This window comes from Choristoneura fumiferana, chromosome 5 (assembly GCF_025370935.1).
Source record: "Choristoneura fumiferana chromosome 5, NRCan_CFum_1, whole genome shotgun sequence".
Taxonomy (NCBI): Eukaryota; Metazoa; Arthropoda; class Insecta; order Lepidoptera; family Tortricidae; genus Choristoneura; species Choristoneura fumiferana.
This window is the reverse complement of record NC_133476.1, coordinates 16681356-16702834: the sequence shown is the minus strand read 5'-3', so window position 1 is coordinate 16702834 and position 21479 is coordinate 16681356. Positions and strand designations below refer to the sequence as shown.

The following is a 21479-nucleotide window of genomic DNA, read 5'->3' as shown; positions in this document are numbered from 1 at the left end:
CATTTATATAATTTTAAAATGGTATATCACCCAGCATAATACTAGCATGCTCGCTCATTTCTTTGTCTGTCGCTATTTGAAACGAAATAAAGTTGTCTTTAGACCAATGACCATTTGGATCAAAGCCTTAAAGTGTGGGAACGTTTACCGTTGCACTGTAATAGGCCTGGCTAATAGTGAATATTCAATGTTGCCTCGAATATTGCACTATAAATTTTGATTGGGATTTGTGACTTGCAACCTTTTGTTAAGGATCTCGTAAATAGAATGCATTGTAAACACCACGTTGTTAGAAATTTACTATTTGATCGGTTTTACTATTCATTATCTACTTGACGTGAGAACGGTACCAACATATTTAAAAATCTGTTGTACAGTCGAACAAATTGATTTATATACCAGGGTGGACCTTTTAATAATCAATTGCACTACGATTTCCATAACATAAGACTAAGGGGCTGTTTAACCATCCACTGATTAGCGTTAACCGACGGTTAAATGTGATGCCGTCTCCGTCCATTCGAACAAAACAAATAGAGACGGCAACACACCTAACCGCCACTAATCAATGGATGGTGAAACGGCCCCTAAGTATGGGATGTCAACATGACATTAGTAGAGCAAAGGTTCCATCCCGCTACAGTCATGATTTGTTTTGTTGACTGTACAGTCGAACAACTAATTTGATTCCTGTGCCACCATGGAACCCTATCATAGTAAATAATTTTATTTGTCTATAGCAATAGGTATGTATCGAATGACGTTAAATGTCATTACGATACGATTCTGTGATGGCCTAGGAATCAAATTGGTTGACGTACTTATCCATGATTTTATCGGCAAGTATAATTTAAAGATAACTGCAAAAAACAAATCTTTAACAATGCAGTTTCAGAGGAGAGGAATTTCTATTTGAAAAAAAGAATCGTACGACCGATTAGGTACTATTAATATCAGTTTAAGATAAAAATTCTATCGTCCCGATCTCCGATCCGTCCGTCTATCGTCCGTCCGATCCTCTATGAATGGCGGTCTACTAGTGTACGTTTACTTCCTGCCACGTACCTACAGTGAAATTGTGGAATCAACGACATCGGGATTTCAAGAAAAGGATTTCTTGAAATCCCGATCCCTTCTTTTAAAGGCCGGCAGCAGACCAGTGAGTCTCCTTGAGTTTTTGGTATTCACGGGAGGGGATGATATTTTTTTTATATGATATAGACAGTACCGGATTATCCCATGCAAATTAAGCAATTATTTAGGGCGTCACGTCTTGAGGGGCACCAAAAAATATTTGTTAGTACATAAAAGGTGAGGCTGTTTCAAAATCCGCTCGCTCGTGCCTCCCCATATCTTTATCGTCTTTCATAATTGATCGATTACTGTAGTGTAGTGGCACAGGCGTGGATTGCTTAGGGCATCAAATAGACTTAATCCGGCACTGGGTATAGAAAGAAAACGAGCAGGCGTGTCACCTGATGGAAAGCAATTACTGCCGCCCTTGGACATAAGATGAAGCTTGCTCATTTTTCTTCCTCTCATAAAAAATATATCAAGTCATAGCATAGGTATTTGTGTGTAATAGTTCAATCAAGTTGAAATAATCACGAATACACATTGAACTGATTAAAACCTTTTGAAAACATTCCTTACGCATGTAGGTAGGGACGTATTATGTCGTCACTCGAAGCTTATCGATACGTTCATCAAGACGACCTTAATCATGTCTATTCATGTTCTTTTACCGTCCAATTATAAATATTGTGAACAAAAATATCCAAAGAAAGGTTGTCTACCGTCCCAGTTCTGGTATTTCCTTGTATTTCGATGTTAAATTACGCAAACCGAGATGCACTGGCCGCTTGTATGTTACTAAACACATTTGTACACACTATGGTAGACTATACACATTCCAAGTATTTTTCTATTCGTCACGGATGGCAGCTCACTGGCAAGGGCTGGTTTGATCGGTTAAAAACTAATAGCGCTTATGTAACTTTAACTGTTGCATTAACAAAGTTGACACATTTGATTGTTAAATGCAGCTGGCCGTACTATGGGAACGCCGTAAGATTTTATATTTTTTATAATAGAAGAATGTCAAAAAAATCCCGCGTGGGAACTATGGCCCGAGCCCTCTTGTTCTGAGAGGAGGCCTGTGCCCAGCAGTGGGACGTATATAGGCTGGGATGGATGGTTAAAAAAATCTTCTGAGTTTCTAGAGTGAGGAGTTTTCTTTTATTTTTATTATCGAGTAGTACTTTTTATGTAGGTGTCTGTGTTAATAGTAGGTAAGGTAGCTATAGTTTTATTTTGACGCCATGATAGCCCAACTGTTAAGTTTTGATACCCGGTGAGACATAATGGACATGAATAGGATAGTTTTTTTTTGTTAATCTAAATCTGTGCGAATCACTTAGATTATTGTGCTCCCGAACAGAGATTTAATAGCTATGTACGTCGCAGTGGCGTGGAGCGAATATTTTTGTTCAGCAACCCGAGGGAGGGAATCAAATGCAATCGGTGTACAACGTTTGACATAGGTACTTTGTCATATTTTTTTTTTACTTTGTCGACCTGGGCCCAATTGCATAATAAAGTACAAGCTAATATTATTAGTGAATTTCAATACAAAATCGCTAATAATATTAGCTTGTACTTTGTCATGCAATCGGGCCCTGGTGGTAAATGAGTTTTTATGGCGCTGCGCCACTGATAAGCAGGTATAAGAAGATTGGCCTAATTTTAGAGGTTTTGATAAACCTTAGCAAACACTTACTGTCACTTGAAGGAAAGTCCGAAGGAACTTTGAACTTGAACTCTACGGAAAAACTCCAGATCACACATACCTAACTCTAATATCTTCTCTATATCTATATAAAACAGCGCCGTGCGTAACTGACTGACATAATTGTTGTAGGCTACATCACTAGAATAAGGACAGCACTAGTTTGACAGCCCGCCATATAAGGGGTTTTTGTAGCTAGCTTACCGTGTGTGTCTGGGTTATACTGATAGTTGTTGAAGGAATCAGAAATTACTAAGAATTATTATTTATCAATAAGTACAATATATACAACTAAATCACTGGGATTAAAGACTTGGGAAAATATCATGGAGATATATATTCTAAAAGGGTTGTTTTGAAATTCTCACGGTATAGGGAGCGGTGGCTGCAAGTGGTGAGTTGTTGTTCATTGTGGCTTTCTAGGGGAGGCCTTTGTCCATCAGTGGACGTCTTCCCGCTGATGATGATGATGATGATGATAGGGAACTTAGTACCTAACAGTTTTTAATAATTCACGATTATTTTCAGCAAATATATTTGGTACGGGATGTAGACCGTTATTACCTTTAATGAGCTCGTGATATTTTGATGCAATTGCATGCATCACGCATATTATTATGTACACAAGGCACAAGCTCTAGCCTTTACTAGGATGTAAAACATCCGTCCCTTTCTCACTCCCCAACTGGTAAGAGAGGGTATACACTATCCACACAAAACCTAGTAAGTTTGGCCAAGTATAACACTATCAACACTCGATGCGTGCTGCACTGCAGTACCCTTAGTGTAAGTTTTCGGTTACAAAATACGTCTCGATCGCGTTCGCGTTAAAGTCTCAATTTGTATGAAAAAACGAACATCGCAAACGTCACGCTAGAGGCGCTGTTCGTGTTTCCATACAAATTGAGATTTTAACGCGAACGCGATCGAGACGTATTTTGTAACCGAAAACTTACACTAAGGGTACAGGGCTACTACGAAACTCGAAGTTCGTGTCGTGCGGTCCTTCTGACACTTATACTATTTAATACGAGAGCGAGAGGGACGGTACGATACGATACGAACTTCGAGTTTCGTAGAAGCCTTGCTGCAGGGCTACTCCGAAACTCGAAACTCGAAGTTCGTGTCGTGCGGGCCCTCTGACACTTATTCTATTTAATACGACAGCGAGAGGGACCGCACGACACGAACTTCGAGTTTCGAGTTTCGGAGTAGCTCTGCTGGCACGTGAAATGCGCCGGAGTTATTTCGCCAACGACAAGTCCGGAGCTGTGTCTGAGTTTCATAATAACGTCCGCGTAACTTCAGTTCAAGGACGTCGACCGTATTACGCTTATTTTTTATTTCTCACGATTCGCGGTACGAGACGATGTTTTCGAAAATACATATGCATTAGCATGAAAGTATTTATTTGAGCATTTGGTGCAAAACAGTGTACGTACCTACCTAAGTATTTTGCGTATATATACATAGGTTTGGTCCGCAACTTTACGAGCTGACGTAAAAATTCGTAAAAAATGAGAATTTAAACTTTAACATAGTGTTCTCTTTTCAACAGTCAATTATTTTGACTTATCAGGTTTGACCACGCAACCCCTACATATACATACTCGTATTTTGATTGTATCATAACTACAGATGTGCAAGTTGTGGAAAGTTTACAAAAGTTGGAAAAGTTCTCGAAAACTTCTAGAAATGTTCTCAAGAACGGGAAGTTTCAATCCTCTTTTAATTTTGATACCTACCTAGGTTAAGTCCTAATTACTAATTAATATTATTTTTTTAATGTGTGTATGAGGCAAAATAGATTTTTAGTGAAGTAGGTAAGTTTTGCTTAGTGTTCCATATAAATTTAAAAATGTACATTAAAAAAACACGAGCTAAATCTGAAGTATTTAGACATGTTTCATTAAACACGAAATACAAATTTTTGCATAGGTACCGATAGTAACGATTACAATTGATCTTTTATTTTCAAGATCACCAAGTCTTAACGGTTATCAAATTATAGTCGTAAAATAAAATTAAGTGATTAAATTCAAATGTAAGGTCATTTCCGGCTAACAAGAAACAGTCTTAGCATAAGTAAACACCATGCTCTTAGAAGGAAGGTGTTTTCAATCCCATTGTTACCTGGTGAGATTGACCACGTAACTACTATAATAGCACTTTCCTAATCTAAATGACGTGATCACCGTACGTACAATAGATTACGTTTAGGTCATTAGAGGTATTAGGAATTCAAATGTATCAAGGGTCGAAAGAGATCAAAAGTCGGGACCTTTGAAATCGAGAGTAGGTAAATTGAACTTTATCTGAAATTCATTAATCAAATTGTTGCGTGTACGTTGGCAGCATTTTAACCTGCAATTGTGCTAAAATTACATGAGCGCTATTGCCGGATGAAACTTTCTTTAATAATTAAATTGTGCATTACTTGCTTTCGACTCTAATGACGGATTGCTCTTACTCAAGACGGAATGGTCCAATTAAGTGGATTCTGTTTCATCATAACGTAGGTTTGTCGTGAAGAAATTACGTCTGGCGAGAAACTGTAAAGTAAACAACAACATAAGCTTATTTAGTTTACACAGCCGAGCATAAACAACTGCTACATTGTGTGGAACCTTTGTATAGAACGCATTGAACTTATTTTTGCGTCTCCGTAGCTATATCACAGCCTATAGCCCTATACCATTTATGTGAGTACTAGCTTTTGCCCGCTGCTTCGCCCGCGTGGAATTTGGTTATCGCACGCTGTTCTCTCGGGAACTGTGCATTCTTCCGGGATAAAAAGTAGTGTTACTCTCTGGCCCATACCTAAACTATCTCTATGCCAAAACTCACGTCGATCCGTCGCTCCGCTTCGACGTGAAAGGCGGACAAACATACAAACAAACACACACACTTTCGCATTTATAATATTAGTACGATTAAGTATGAGCATCTTTATGTGTATTACATTATACGATGAGATTGTCTCCCGTCACTTAATTTTACGTCGGCCAAAGGTAGGTATAGGTACAGTTACTTAGATGTGGTGACATTGACTTACAAATTCTTAGGACAAACTTACTTAATCATCTTGAATAATCTCTGAAATACTAACTAATAGCTTTCTTTTCTTCATGCGAACATACGTAAGATTTATTACCTTTTAGGTACTTACCTACTTCATTTAAAAAGTTAATAGTCAAAACGGTGCATTTACATTTCATGGTCATGTTTAAGCATTCAAAATTTAAGTTCCCATTATGTTCCACATGGTAGGTACATACCAGTTATTTGTTCACGATCTTGTACAAGTGTTAATTTTTATGGTTATAATTCTCTTCTCAAGTTACTTAACCTACCTGTTATTATGACCATAACGTAGATGTATGGGTAGAATATGCATGAGTTCTGTTATATATATGACATGTCGTTAAATAACTATCCTGCGGTTTGCACTTGAAAATATGCGTGGGCTTGCATAAGCCCGAGGACGGTGCTAACGGCCATTCTACGTGCCTCGAATTACAAAACGCGTTGAAAATTCCAAATAATAGCATTCTAAACTAAAACATACCTACTTTAGCCTTCGATACAATACCTACATTGAAATCTTATTGAGTTTTTAGGGCACATTAGCTTTGGCTGTCATTGCGACTTTTGTTGATGGAATTTGGTCCTACCTACGCCCGATATGCTTTGTCAATGTTATACAAGTATTTCATAATTGACCTTTAAAATCTTTCTTAACCTGAGATAAACACGTTGTTCGATTTGTAAAAGGAAACAACTCATTTGCAACAATGTCGGTTAGTAGTACTGCAGACAATTAAACCTATGACTATAATATTATGTGTATCTTAATTCTCATAGACGTGAATATGGACATGTGAGTTTACTGTTAGATGCAAATGTAGCCATGAAAATTATACTATCTAGGTAAATATAATGCACCAGAAGTACCACAACTCTTGGAATGCCTAAACAGTTTCGATTATCGATGTTATCAAATCCTCGCTCAATTCATTGGCGAATCCGCTCCAATTCTTAACAATCACAACGGTTGTCCATTGTGTTGCCGAATGCAACATTATTACGTGATGTCGTGAGCTAAGATAAGACTACATACAAGAAAAAAGTTTTAACGGTTCATTGAAATCGAAAGAACTCACGGAGTGGCGCGAACCTCGAGGAACAGGTTCCGAGCGACATCCCGAGCTGCCCGCGAGGTTGCCGCGCAGTGCTCTGCTGGCCGTTTATGCGCGTGCGCGTACATTCGAAAATTGAACGCCCACACGAGATTGCCGCGAATTACATTTTACTTTTTTAAAACTATGGGTTTCTTGAACTCAATGTTTCCAGCCTATTCTGTTTGAATGAACTTTTTGACAGCCAGTGTTGTTTATTATTTTTATATTTCCAAATAACTGTTGACCTTAGAGGACAGGTTGTGAACTGCTGTTTGGTGTTAGTGTTGGTGCAAGCTGAATATTATGTTTGTTAGTGGACTGGTGGTATAGTGGTTGCAGCCATGGCCAGCTTCAATGATCTGTCCTTTGACTGGGAGTCTCTCTGCCAGGAGTGTCCGGAGTGCTGGACTACGTCAGGTAACATACCTAATTATTTTTAAAACTAACCTAACCTATTCATACTTAATTTGATAACCTTTTAATTGATGAAGTACTTAAATAAAAAAATACATGAACATGGTAAAAAAATAGGTGATCGGCGATATGATTACAATCTACCCCCAAATCATAGCAAAAATATATTTAAGATAAGATGTATTGATTTTTGTGTATTACTTTTTTCAGGTAGATAAGTCAAAAAATTAAAATACCTTAATGTAAACAAGTCACATTAAAATTAGCAAATCTTAAGATTCGTTTGATACACATTATGACTAACACTGTAATCATAATCGTGTTGTATATCTATGTCGCGCGATTTACGACCACTATCACAGAATGAGTAATAGTACAAGTACTTACCACTATGTAGACTTAATTTCCTATCAAATCAATGTCCGTTACACCTTTGTGACACAATAGTTATCACAACCAAGTTCTACCAACTAAGTACAGTAAGTGACATAAAATTCAATTTATAATATGATTTCATCGCAACAGTACGATTTTCCGACTTGATCAATAAATTTGTCAAATTGAGAACCTTCTCCGTTTTTGTTGGTTAATAACAAAGTAATAACTAAGCAAATCTCCTCCCTCCCTCCCTCTGAAAACGGAACATAAGGTTTTTTTCTGAACCGTTGCACCTACCTATGCAATTTTACTGGATAAAAACTATCCTATTAAGTTAATTGTGAGCGTTTCGTACTTCAACGATTAATAGGTATTTCATGACAAACGCGACGGTTAAATGACACCTATTATCATAATTATAAAGGTCACTCTGATAACCTACCGAATTAATGAGGCCTGGAACAAAATAAATTGGTCGCATTTTCTTGTCTTTTAGAGGTTTCGTAAACTTTATCAGATTATGTTTTTTGGTCAAATCTTGAAATTCTATTTTGACCCAATTCCAGTAGTCGGATTGACTTGAAATTTGGTATACATATGTAAGTTGGATTACAAAGCAAGAAAAATCAACAACAAGTACAGTCCATGAAAAACTTTTGTATTAAAAATGATTTTTTAACAGAAACGTCTCGATATTTTTTTTTTAACTATTGTATATTTCCATTTTCCTTGGTAGCGTCGTGTGTTTCAATTTAAATGTCAAATATTGCATTGCGTTACGCAGCCGGTCCGGTGGGCATGCTGTAGCCATGGACAACTCTTATCCAATGTTTGCAGTAAACTTTGGCGTCTCGGACACGCTTTCCTGCAACAGTCAACAGAAAATACGCCTCAAAAGGGAGCTGAATTTTTTTTTTGCTACATGGCTAGGATGTATAATTTATTTAAGGTTCGGACAAATAATCTATATTTAACCTGATAACGGAAAAACTACGAGGGCACTCTTCCGCATTTATACATTGTTATTAGTTAGGTCATTTTTGATATTTTTTACTTCAATTGTGTAGGTAGAGTCATTCACGATGAAGCGTGCCGTGGTTCTTATTACAATGTTATTAATGTCTAGTTTTGACAAAATCATGTGTCTTCGTGGATGGCACTAGGTATACCTTCTAAAGTGAGTAACAATTGTAAAAAAAAGGGAAAACGCGCTATAAAGTTGACTTCTAAAGTGTTTTTAACGGCCACATCACGTGAAATCCCAAAAAGGTCGGATTTTAGTTCAAGTTCTATTTTTCTTTCATCTATTTCCTAGGCTTGGCTTTTTATAAAATTTCACTAATTTTTAAAGTTATCTCAATCGAGACTTGGCATGTTTTTATTGCGATAACAATTTCATAACAGGTTTCAACGACTTGCACTCCGTAAATTTAAGAATTTAATTAATTAGAATAGCTCCGTTTTGGTGAATTTCTCCGACTAATAAACGTAACGATCAACACATCGTTAGACGCGTAAAAAATAATTAGAAGAGAATACATAACTTTACTAGTTCTCAAATAATCGGCAATTAGAAAAAAATGAAAGCTGAAACTTTAAGATTTGTAAATAAGCGTTTTTAAGTTCAATGTATATCAATCAATGTATATCATTCAAGGTATCGTTCTTCGTATAATCGTTCAATGTATATCAATCAAAATAAAACCTTTAAGATTGGATTTGATAACACTGAAGCGGTTGTGAGCAGGGTTTGATTTAACTTTTTCTTAATACCAATCTCCTATTATTTAACAAGGTAAAACATGAGGCTGAGTTGAAAGTCCAGCCCAGGCTTGACTAGGAGGAGAGGGCATCTGGGGCCTCCACAAGAATGAGGCCTCTCCAAAATAGAGATTACAAAAATATACAAATTTTAATTTCGACAGGGTCAGCAACTATCCCATTTTATCTAGCTAAGAAAACGTATTTATTACTTATGCAGTACAACGATGTAGAAAAAGTAAATAATAATAATAATAAAAAACGTAAAGGAAAAGATTTCTTTCGAGAGTATTTGTGTGTTTTTTACTGTATTCGAATCTCACTATTATAAATGCGGAAGTTTGCAAGTCTGTGTCCTTTTCACGTCTAAACCGCTGAACCAATTCAGATGAATATAAGGCATAGGATAGTTTTTATCTCGGAAAATTGCTTATTTTACGCGCTGTTTTTCTCGTATTTTTTACGCTCTTTACATAAAGTTTTTATAACTACAACAAAAATTAAGTATTTAAGGGTTAAAGTGGAGACTAAAGCGACATGTGAATACATTTATAATAGCTGAATTGATTTTGAAGATTAGCTTGGATGATGGCGGTAATAGAACTTATTTCACAACCAATTGTATAAAGAAATAATCAGTGTTAAAATGTAGGTACAACGATGTTACGTCGAGGATAAAAAGTTGAGTTAACGGTTCCTGTAAAGCAATAACTTTACTGTATACAGTTATTCTAGAATAACACGAATCTATTTATGGCGGCTTAATTACTTACTCGCTTATTAGCAGCTGCCTCATTTTTAGCCTTACTTTATTATTTTTATATATCTATTTTAGTATAATTGGTCAGCACGATTCAATTTTAGATAATTTTGATTGTTTCCCACTAAATTCTGTTACAAATTGGGCTGTAATTTGGGTTATTAAATAGTTCCTATTACTCAATTTTAAGGTGTATTCACACGAGGCAGTCTCACGACTGCGTTTAATTGTTGCATTCTGTCATTGACCCCTCTTGGATAATCTCAATGCAGGTGTTATTTAATTTATTTCATGGCCCTGATAGGCCGTTTAAATTCATATTTTGAAAATAATGGCGATCAAAGAACCGGTATAAGGCGCGGCGTGAATCATTTGGTAAATCTCCATTTTATCACGTTTTTATAAACGTTCAACTGCTTACTTAAGCGATTTTTGGCATTCAAATGCCTACGCTTTCATGTCCCGATATGTTAAACAGTAATATCAGTAATATCGATTAAACGAATTCATGAAACCAAGCAAATAAATGTTTTATAGCGTATTTTATACACTGAAATGTGTTTTCTGTTTTTCTGTTCAGATTGAAAACACTAACTTGCATTACTTCATACACTGATGCAGAAAACGTTTTTTTAGTCCCACAATAAACCTACTTAACGTAATTCACAAATGCGTTAAAGTCACGATACAGCAACGATGATTATTGAAAATAAACGTCAACACAACTACTTAATAGAGTAAAAAGTTAACGGTTAATGGCGAACATGTAACTTCAAACATAAGTAAAGTAAGTTATTTTGTCAATAAAGTGGCGCTTTGCGGTTTTTTTATAACGTATCGTGGGCACGCCCATACCTACGGTCTGGTGAATTGATATAACTGTCCAATGAGTCAAAGCCAGAGAACGAAAGGGACCATAGTGTCACCTGAATTCTAATCAGGAGGCCCAACTTGGTGAAAAAAACCGCTATATGCTCATAAACTAGTTGTGTATAACGTATTTAAACGTATTTAAGTGTACATATACTTATTGTAAATAGAAATAATATTTATTCACTTTTGTGTAAGTGGTAATTATTAGGTTTTTTTTTTTTGAGTAAATTAAATAGTAGGTAGGTATCTATTATTATGAGCAAATTTATTTTTGGAGTCATTATTAGGTACCTACTAAAAAGTTTTGTTAAGCGGATCGATATTATCCCTGAGCTTTCTTAAATATTTGCATTCAATTAAATTAAAAAAATCAAAAACCCCGACTGCCAAAACTAAAAGGAAGAAAATAAGTCTAGTTGTCTAGAACTCTGTTAAGTAGCTAATTTAAAGTTCAACAGTCGGGACCCATTACTAAAAGTTTTTGGGCGTCACGATTTAAATGGGTCCCGACTGTTGAACTTTAAATTAGCTACTTAACAGAGTTCTAGACCACTAGACTTATTTTCTTCCTTTTAGTTTTGGCAGTCGGGTTTTTGATTTTTTTAATTTAATGTTTTATTTTACCGCCGTTTAATGCGCGATGATTTTGAGCAGTCATTGTTACTAGGCAATAAGTAGGTACGGATAATGATATCATGATAAACATGGCGCAAGAAATAGCGAAAAGGCGTCTTGAATTTGAAAATTACATAATCATAGAAATTGTTTGTTTGTTTATACTCTCTATTGTACAAAAAGGAAAAACAAAAAGGTTACATAAAAAAAAGCAAAGTGTTAAGTACAAAGGCGGACTTATCCCTAATGTTATGCAAATGGTAAGTAGATAAATTTCATTGTCATCCTATTGTCATCTCATATCCGAATTATGAATTATGATAAACGACCATTACACAGAATTGCTAATTAATCCTACTAATGTTATGAATGCTCCTTCACGCTAAAATGGCTGGACAGATTTGTTTTTTTTTTGTAATTCAGTCTGGAATAACGGATAGATAGGGTATTTTTATCCCGATATTCTTACAGGATTCATGTTAAATTATCTCAACTGAGTGTAAATACTACTACCGTTAATAAATTCGTGTAAACAATGCTGTCACAAACGTTTACAATGTAGTTTTTGGGAATCCTCCCGAGATTCTTTTGGAATCCCGGAAATTTGATTCAATTTGATTCTGGTATAAAAACTGTCTTATGTCTTTCTCGGAGTCTCAAACTATATCCTAAATCAATGCAGCGGCTTAACCGTGAAGATGTAACAGAAACAGATAGAGTTACTTTTGCATTTTTAGGGTTCCGGAGCCAAAATGGCAAAAACGGAACCCTTATAGTTTCGCCATGTCTGTCTGTCTGTCCGTCCGCGGCTTTGCTCAGGGACTATCAATGCTAGAAAGCTGTAATTTGGCACGGATATGTATATAAACTATGCCGACAAAATAGTACAATCAAAAATGTAAAAAAAAAATTTTTTAGGTTACCTCCTATACACGTAAAGTGGGGGTGATTTTTTTTGCTCATCCAACCCTATAGTGTGGGGTATCGTTGGATAGGTCTTTTAATTTGTCATCTCCCAGGATAACAGGATCGAAGGATTTTGGGCACAAATTTGTGCCTCTGGGAGAGGACAGGTTAAAACCATTAGGGGTTTGCTAAGACGATTTTTCGATTCAGTGATTTGTTTGCGTAATATTTAACTTTAAAGTGCAAATTTTCATAAAAATCGGGCGTCCCCCCCCCCCCTTAAAATCTTAACCGATGGGTGGAAAAATTTGAAAAAATTCAGGGTGGTAGTAAATATATCAAACTAACTAATTATTAGTAGTTTAAGAGTAAATAGCAGCGTTAGGTATTAAATATACCTAAACTTGGAAGATTCCGTATAAAATACGAAATCCTTTGAAAAACATTACTTAATTTTTTCGTAATGGCCACGGAACCCTATTTCGGGCGTGTCCGACACGCTCTTGGCCGGTTTTTATTAACATTATAATGTTACGGATGGATCATGAATACCTAACTTTTTTCGTTCGAATTGAACAAGCGTTACAATCATCGCCAACAGAAAACGAAAACGTCTTTCTTCATTATTAAATGCAGTCAGTGTTGCTTGCAACCGGCGATATGTAATAGTGTAGAAGACTATAAAAATTGCGAAGCACTTCACAACACGTGCTAGGTAATTTGAATAAGATTATTCTTGAGCACGCTAACGATTGTTTTTGCCTGCATTTATGTTTTCCTAACGACTTTCCATGTGAGTGAGGCTGATATTGAATACATCAATACTTTTATGGAAGGAACCTCTTCTAAACTAGCGGTATAAAGGAGTCGCGCCTTAAAATTATTTAGTAGTTTGGCTGAATCTTATTTTTCACTATCTTTAAATTATGATTGATAAATGTTTTCATAGATTGCTTGCTGTTCTAAATGTATGGCGTCTCAAAGATGTGATTCGTTTTAAGTCAGATATTTCTTGAACACCTTTGCAAAGGACCACCAGATACCCCAGATAGCCCAGTGGTTAGAGAACCTGACTAAGGAAATTGAGGTTCCGGGTTTGATCCCCGGCAGGGGCGCCGGCAAGTGGAAATAAACGAATGTTTGTTCTAGAGTCTTTGGTGTTTAACATGTATTTAAGTATGCACCTATCTACGTATTTTATCCGTTGCCTAGTACCCATAACACAAGCTTTTGCTTACTTTAAGATAATAGCATCTCTATCCTTCCAGAATAGACCTGTGTTAGTTACTCTATTAAAAAAGATCCATTGTAATTACAACGCGCGTGGCATTGCCAGTAATATCGGTTAAATATGAATTGTCTGGTAATAAATTCATAATTATTTCACGATTATTTTACATCACCTAATATAACGATACTAATACGTAATATGTATTAAAGTCAACTGCCCTATTGTAAAAATTTGTAAAGTGCCTAAGTTTATCTCGACGTATTGCTGCACTGTGTACATTTTTACTCGTATTATTACCTATTCACTGTGTTGCTTAATAAGTTTTAACATACATTCCATGAATTTTCCGTTAATTGCATTTGTGTCCTTTCTCACATACTCGTATTACACTTTGTACACTTACCTTTTTGACGATGGAAGCATTTTACACTCCATCTGAACGTACACTTAGGTACGTACTCTTAATTATAGATACAATTAAGATGTTTAGACTCAGGTTCTTACTAAGGGACCCATAAATCCCTATAATTCTTTCTTCTTTAGTCTACTTATAAATTTTTCACTTACTTTGTTATGATAGCTTTCATAATTACCTAATTTGAAAAATTACTTTCTGCCAAGTTTCTTGCGGCGCATACCTCTTGGCAAAGATGGTCTTTCCGAAAGCGTTGGTAGTTTAAAAAACCGACCAAGAGCGTGTCGGACACGCCCGAAATAGGGTTCCGTAGCCATTACGAAAAAATTAAGTACTTAATATTTTTCTAAGGATTTCGTATGTATTTTGTATGGAATATTCCAAGTTTAGGTATATTTTATACCTTAGGCTGCTATTTACTCTTAAACTACTAATAATTCTCAAGAATCGCAACAAGGAATAATCTTCTTCACAAACTCTGCGGCACCAGTTGGGGACAGCCGACTGCTCGCGCACATCGGGCATCGCGCTTGTCTACTCGGCGGCGGAATACGTGTACCACTTACAAGTATGGCTCGGAAGTGCACACACAAATAAGGTGGACGTTAAACTGCACGAACGAGACCATGCGTCTCTGGCACCATCAAATCTAACAAAATCAAACCCACCCATTGGTTGCCGGTATTGAGTCACATTGCCCCGCCTCATCTGCGCCGCGAGCAAGCGTTGAAAAGGGAAGCCGAGAAGATTACGAGAAATCCCTTGCTGCTCGCTCGTGCTGAATTCTGCTACCCCCCTCCACACCGACTGAAGTCTCGAAGCCCACCCTGTTCCACAGCTCAGACTTTGAATGGCCATAGTCTCGCGGATAGGTGGAAGGCTGAATGGTCTTCTGCCATGGCGGGAAAATCCGCACTACACACTGATCCCACAATAAAGCCAAAAGGTTTCGATCTGCCCCGCAAGCCTGGTGCCGTTTGAACAGGCTGAGAACTGGCAATGGGCGTTGTTATTCCCTGCAACATAAGTGGGGTTAGAGGGATTCTCCACTCTGCGATTGCGGTGAGGAGGACCAAATCGAGCACATCTTCCGGCGCTGTCCCCTTCATTCCTACCACGGACCTGCTGATGACTTTGATGATCTGACTCCTGACGTAGCTGCCTGGCTTAGCAACCTCAAAGCTGTTCTCTGATTGCCCACATATTTCTACTCAATGCCATACGAATAAATAAATTCGCAAGAAAACTTAACCGTTATAGTTTTCCTTGTAAGTTTGATATACCTACTACCATCCTGAATTCAGCTCGGCTCGATTTTAATGAAAATTTTCACTTTAAAGTTGATTATTTTGCAAACTAATCACTGTCAAGTGTCAGTCATATAATTCGAGCTTTCAACTGCCTCATTTTCGTGGTCACATTAATTTATGAATACGGGCTGTAGAATTTGATAACATTTTCTATTATTTTTTAGACATCCTATATTTCTACTAATCGATGATGATCCGAGATGTAAAAAAGCCCTTTGCAGCCTACTTACAGTAATAACCGTTTTGATTTTGATCAACCTCAATCAACTTTTTTTTTATTCCACTGGATGGCAAACGAGCAAGTACCCACTCCTGAACTTAAAAATAATCCAACCAAAAATTTATTATTTATCCATTTTTCCTTTTTTTTCACCGAATAAAGTTTGACTCTGACTGGTATTTTGATCAATTGAGGCACTAAATTAAAATAGACAATAACCCACCATTTTAACAGTTACCGTCTTCTTGAGATTCTTCGCTTTAACCTCGGATGATCGGCTGAAACTATATTTGATTAATAGACCATTGTAGAAACGGCTGTTCATTCATAAGATTACGACATTCATGCGTACATTTTGTTGACTTTGAGAACATTTAACTTTTATTTACCTGCTTATGAAATGAGTCATGACATGGGATGTCTAAAAAGTTGCTACTAACTAGTAGGGAGCCAATTAGGTGCCACGCTAGAATTAAATAAGTTTTGTTAAAAAAACATTATGTTATTGTAGTTATTGTATGTTGCAATAAACGATTTCATTTCATTTCAAAAACAATGAACACGTGTCAGTTTCTTTAGAATAGAGTAGGTACAGGTTTTCAGTATTCTCTTATTTTTTCTATAAAATACTACGTAGGTAAACATTAGCAGATACAGTGTCACCTTTATCCCATGTTTTTGAACTTCACGCTTCGCAGTTCGCAGTACACTGAAGATTCGCTTTGTTAAACCAGCTCGCTCTTACGTCTCACGTTACGCGTATCCGGCTCAACAAGACAACCCTCGAAATGTAATGTCCACATAGTCTACAAAAAGCGATGTCCATTGTTCGCACCATTGTTTCAAACGGGCAAGCTCCAGAGCGACTCCCATGAAGTTTTGCGTAACTCGAATAACACTCGTGAGATGCAGCACGTGGCTAGCATAGTCCCGCGAATGTTGTCGCAATACCTAACGACCTGGCAACATTGGTGTGAATGGCTTAAAGTGGACAGGTGTTCCTGGAGCTTAAACTTCGAAATGGCAACTGCCACTTACGGAAACACATCCACCCTTCGAGCATTTAGCTAACGGGGTGGGACTCATGAAGGGATGGTAAGATAAATAATAAATATAGGAGGTGTAGTTTTCTAAAATACTGGGTCGGATCCAGAGGGCAATTATCCCCAAAGGGCAGATAAAGGGGTGAATAGCAATGTTTTAAAATTCTCTGGTATAAATTGTGAAAAACCACCCCCGTTTGAAGCGAACCTCATCCCCGCATTTATTGCTGCGCTGGGCAGACGATGAAAACTTGACTTGTTCGGAGTCAGGTGTTTTGTTGTTGGTCGTTGACTTTGATATTGAACACCGTCCAGATACCAGTAGAGTTGTGAGAGATAAGGGATAGTCACAGTCCACTTTATTATGTTAAGCTCATGCCAAGACGTAAATTTATTCCGTTATTTTCGACAAATGGCAAGAAAAAACTCATAGCTTGCACACTTCTGCAACTGTTGCTTGCCATTCCTGGCGGAAGGTTCCACGTTGTTCCATGTTGTTAATTTTCAAGTAACACCCTAATCCGGATTACCGGTAATTGTTCAGCCTGTTTTTAATCCGTCAACCAGTTTATCCGTGGTTGTGCTAGCGCCACACGTGTGATCTCGACCGGAGCTGCAGGGCTACTACGAAACTATAAAAATTGAAGTTCGTGTCGTGCGGTCCCTCTGACACCTTATAGTATTTAATACGAGAGCGAGAGGATCGGTACGATACGAACTTCGAGTTTCGTTCGAGTTTCGTAGTAGCCCTGCTGCGCCGGCGGACCGCTGTGAAACCGATGTCAATGCCCACTTGCAGTTGCAGCCACTACCATTGGTCCATTACGCTTGAACTCTATTGCTGTTACATGGTTTACCTTTTTTATAATTTTAAAGAATTACGTATAGTTTAATGTGTCAATTTAAGCTCTACACTTTTGTCGTGTCTGCTAAGGAGATAAAAAGTTAAATTTGATGTTAAGGCAAAAACCGTAGCCATCAATTGCGTGGTGACATAACAGCTCGATTTCCATCGCATTGCCAAACCCTGTACGTATCATCAGAAATTACAAGCATGGCAAAGCTTGTTTACACTAACCACCAACCACCAGGTGTTTACGAAGACATAACTAACGCTTCTTTCACACTTCAAGTTGCCCAACGAAAATGTTCACTTCACGCGCGCCACTGGTAGCCATATCATTATCATTTGATTAATTGAATGTTATTATACGACTGATGAAATTTTGTTTATCTTTAAAAAATTTAGTTATCGCTTGCAAATCAATGAATCTAATCTTGTCTAACTAATAATCGAAATAGAATCTAATACAAGTAAATCAGTACTTATCCCGAGAAATATTAATTATTTTCTTCTTGACATTGATAGGTAACGTTTAATTTATTAATAATTATGCAATATGCTTATAGCGAAAATAGCATACTTAATTTTGAACACCACTGCTGTGTTGGAGCGGCGGCGCGCAGTGCGCGTGTTGCAGTAGCCGTTGAGTCGCGATGCTCCGAAGACGAAGGGCTACGGATTAGCCCGAAACATGTCGAGCTAAACTCGATTTAAGACGTGAGTTATCCGGGTCCTTATATTTAATATGAGCATACTTAATTGCATAATTTGTACCGCTGTGTACCTTACATTTTTCAATGTAAATATACTTATTTAATTTTTAATCTAAGCTGTCAAAGGTAGCCTTGTGCTGTCTTTTATGTAGCTCATTTTCGAACTTCGGAGTTTGGTTCCCGATTTTTGTATTTATTTTACGACTTTCCTATTGCGGACAAATTTTATATTTATCAGAAATACCGTAACCAGAATACATAGATTAAAAAAACAGCTATGCTCTAAGAATTAAATCCGTGTTGCGTGCTCACCATATACCTACCTACAACAATAAACTATTGGCGTACACAGTGAACTTTTTTACGAGATTACAACGAACCGAAGACAAAAAAACATACGAAAAAAATATCACGAATGAGACCGTCGTGATGACATCCCACGAAGCCTACGAAGTTCGAAATTCAAACTTTGCATTGTGCCGTCCCGTTCACGCTAACAGTAGATACAGATGCAGTTAATAATCCGTTTCCATCGTGTCAATCAATTCGGAACACACGACTATTTGTACTTCCGAATGTTGCTGACATGTCTATGAATAGGTGTTAACCTCTCAATGCGACCTTTCCACGCTCTGTCTTGATGAATACTGAAGCTGATTGAACAAGCATGACAAATCCGAATGTTTCCGAGTAAATACGATGGGAAAGGATTATTCACTGCATCTATACTAAGGAGAGTAAGAGGGACGGTATAATAATAGCTTCGATTTTCGGTCCCCGGTTTTTCGTTAGGACCACAATCTCGAAAGTCTAAGGTTTTAAGTTACTCACAAGGTACATATCCATAGTTGGCGCCACACCCGATAGCGTTGACGGCAGGATGTCAGCGCGAACAGGTATCTGCGCCTGCGCACCCAGCGTCAACGCGCGATCACGAACCGCATTCCTAGAGTACGTACATTGCCAAGATAATGATTACTGCAAGTATCAATTTTATAAGCTTAGTACCTAGCCTTTGTCAGTTTTATTTTTCTACGTCTTACCCCCTTTGTTGTGGAGTGCACGGGGTGAAACCCCTTTTAGGGGTTGATTCGACATGGTTAGAACCTAAAATATAAGATTTCTTTTTTTTTTCAGATATTCTGCTTTTCCATGCCTACATCGTTTCAGCCCTTATTTCATCCGAAAAAAAGCCCGGCGTTTATTACATGATGACAGAAAGTTTTCTGTGCTCAATACATATTCTAGTAACTAGTTGATGAAGTTTTGGCTGTGCGTTCGTATGTTGTCTAAAACTCAAGTTTTAGTCTTGCTACTCCACAACGATACGTGCAAGATAGTTAAGTATGGGCGACACAATATAGACATATTTTACACACGCATAAGTCCAAACCTACTACAATACACTGACCATGCTCAATCAATGATTTACAATCTTAGTTTCTTAACTAATTGTATATAGTCGAACTTTCATGTTTTTCACAAATAAATGCAGCTACTAATAATAATTATAAAGTGGATTTTATCGTGTAGAACGGATGTTTTATTGCCTTTACATGTAATCATGAAACAATAATTCAATACTAAAGCACTTTATACTGGTCTACATATAAATTAATTAAACCAGACCGCGATAAATGTAGAATAACAGCGTTCTGTGTCCTATTTAGTAAATACTAGCTGCTCAGCTTTTACCTGCGGCTTCGCCCGCGTGGAATTCGGTTATCGTGCGCTGTTCCCCCGGGGACTGTGCATTTTTCCGGGATAGAAGTAGCCTATATCACTTTCTGGCCTATGAACTATCTCTATGCCAAAAATCACGACGATCCGTCGCTCCGTTTCGACGTGAAAGACGGACAAACAGACAAACACACACACTTTCGCATTTATAATATTAGTATGGATTGTGGGTAAGTTATTTGAACTAATTTTATCTCAAATTATAAAAGAATTAAATAAAAAAGTGCTAATGGGTAATCTAATTTGTACAGTGTAGTTCAAAAAGGTAAGTCACACGCTTAACTGTCACACTGTGACTCGTTGGGAATATTTTTGCTAAAAAAAATCCCAACAAGTCACAGTGTTAATAGATAGGACAGTTTTTAATGTTTTATCCCAACGAGTCACACCCTTAACTGTTTTATTTTACTAAAAAAAATCCCAACCAGTCACACTATGATTTGTGCGAACGAACGAAGCGAGCGAGCAAGACGTTTCGGAGCAGCATCGACTTTGATAGGTTAGGTTTAGAAGGCTAAGGCGTAGCCTTTGATGTTAGGTATTTTTTTAGTGTGACTGGTTGGGATTTTTTTTAAATATTCCCAACGAGTCACAGTGTGGCAGTTAAGGGTGTGACTCGTTGGGAACAAACATTAAAAACTGTCCCATCTAGTAACAGTGTGACTTGTTGGGATTTTTTTAGCAAAAATATTCCCAACGAATCACAGTGTGACAGTAAGGGTGGGAAAATAGCTGAAATCTGTCACTGTTGGTATTTTAAAACATGTAATTGGTGTAATTTGTCCCAATATATTATTCTGATGATAATTGTCAAACTGCTCCATAGTACTGTTGTTTATGTGATAAAGTATTAGGGGTTAAATTATTTAGTTGTGAGATTGACTGTAACAATTTATTAAGTGATTTTTCACTTCTAGAGGGTATCATAAAAATAATAGATTTTTGCATATTTTTGTATGAATTAATTCATACTCGATCGGAATTACCACTCGATATTACACTGGTATACGTATATTAACTTACTAGCCATTGTTAAGCATTTCTCTAGCAAGTTGGGGTAATGATTGCTGGGATGGTGATTTTTTTACGAGTCTCTATATACTTATAGGTCCTATCCTATATCACATATATGAATTTGTGGTCATTGATGATGGACGAAGCTAGCGTGGTAATTATTTTCAGCTGCCTCGTCTTATATCTTGCCGACGAACCCGATCTTTCACTCTTTACTACAAAGTTGCTTCCACAGACCACAGACCGAAGTCTGTGATTGCTTCACACAGCCTG

General features: G+C 37.2%; 1 protein-coding gene across 1 annotated transcript in view; it reads left to right on the top strand.

Moving 5' to 3' along the window:
- The first annotated feature begins 7051 nt into the window (after window positions 1-7051).
- The window catches only part of Cen (cerebellar degeneration-related protein 2-like), a 93902-nt gene continuing 79474 nt past the window's right edge, over window positions 7052-21479 (top strand). The window contains exon 1 of the mRNA XM_074088167.1: window positions 7052-7386. Within this exon, the coding sequence (XP_073944268.1) occupies window positions 7311-7386 (76 nt within the window). The 5' untranslated portion in view covers window positions 7052-7310. The remainder of the gene's footprint in view (window positions 7387-21479) is intronic.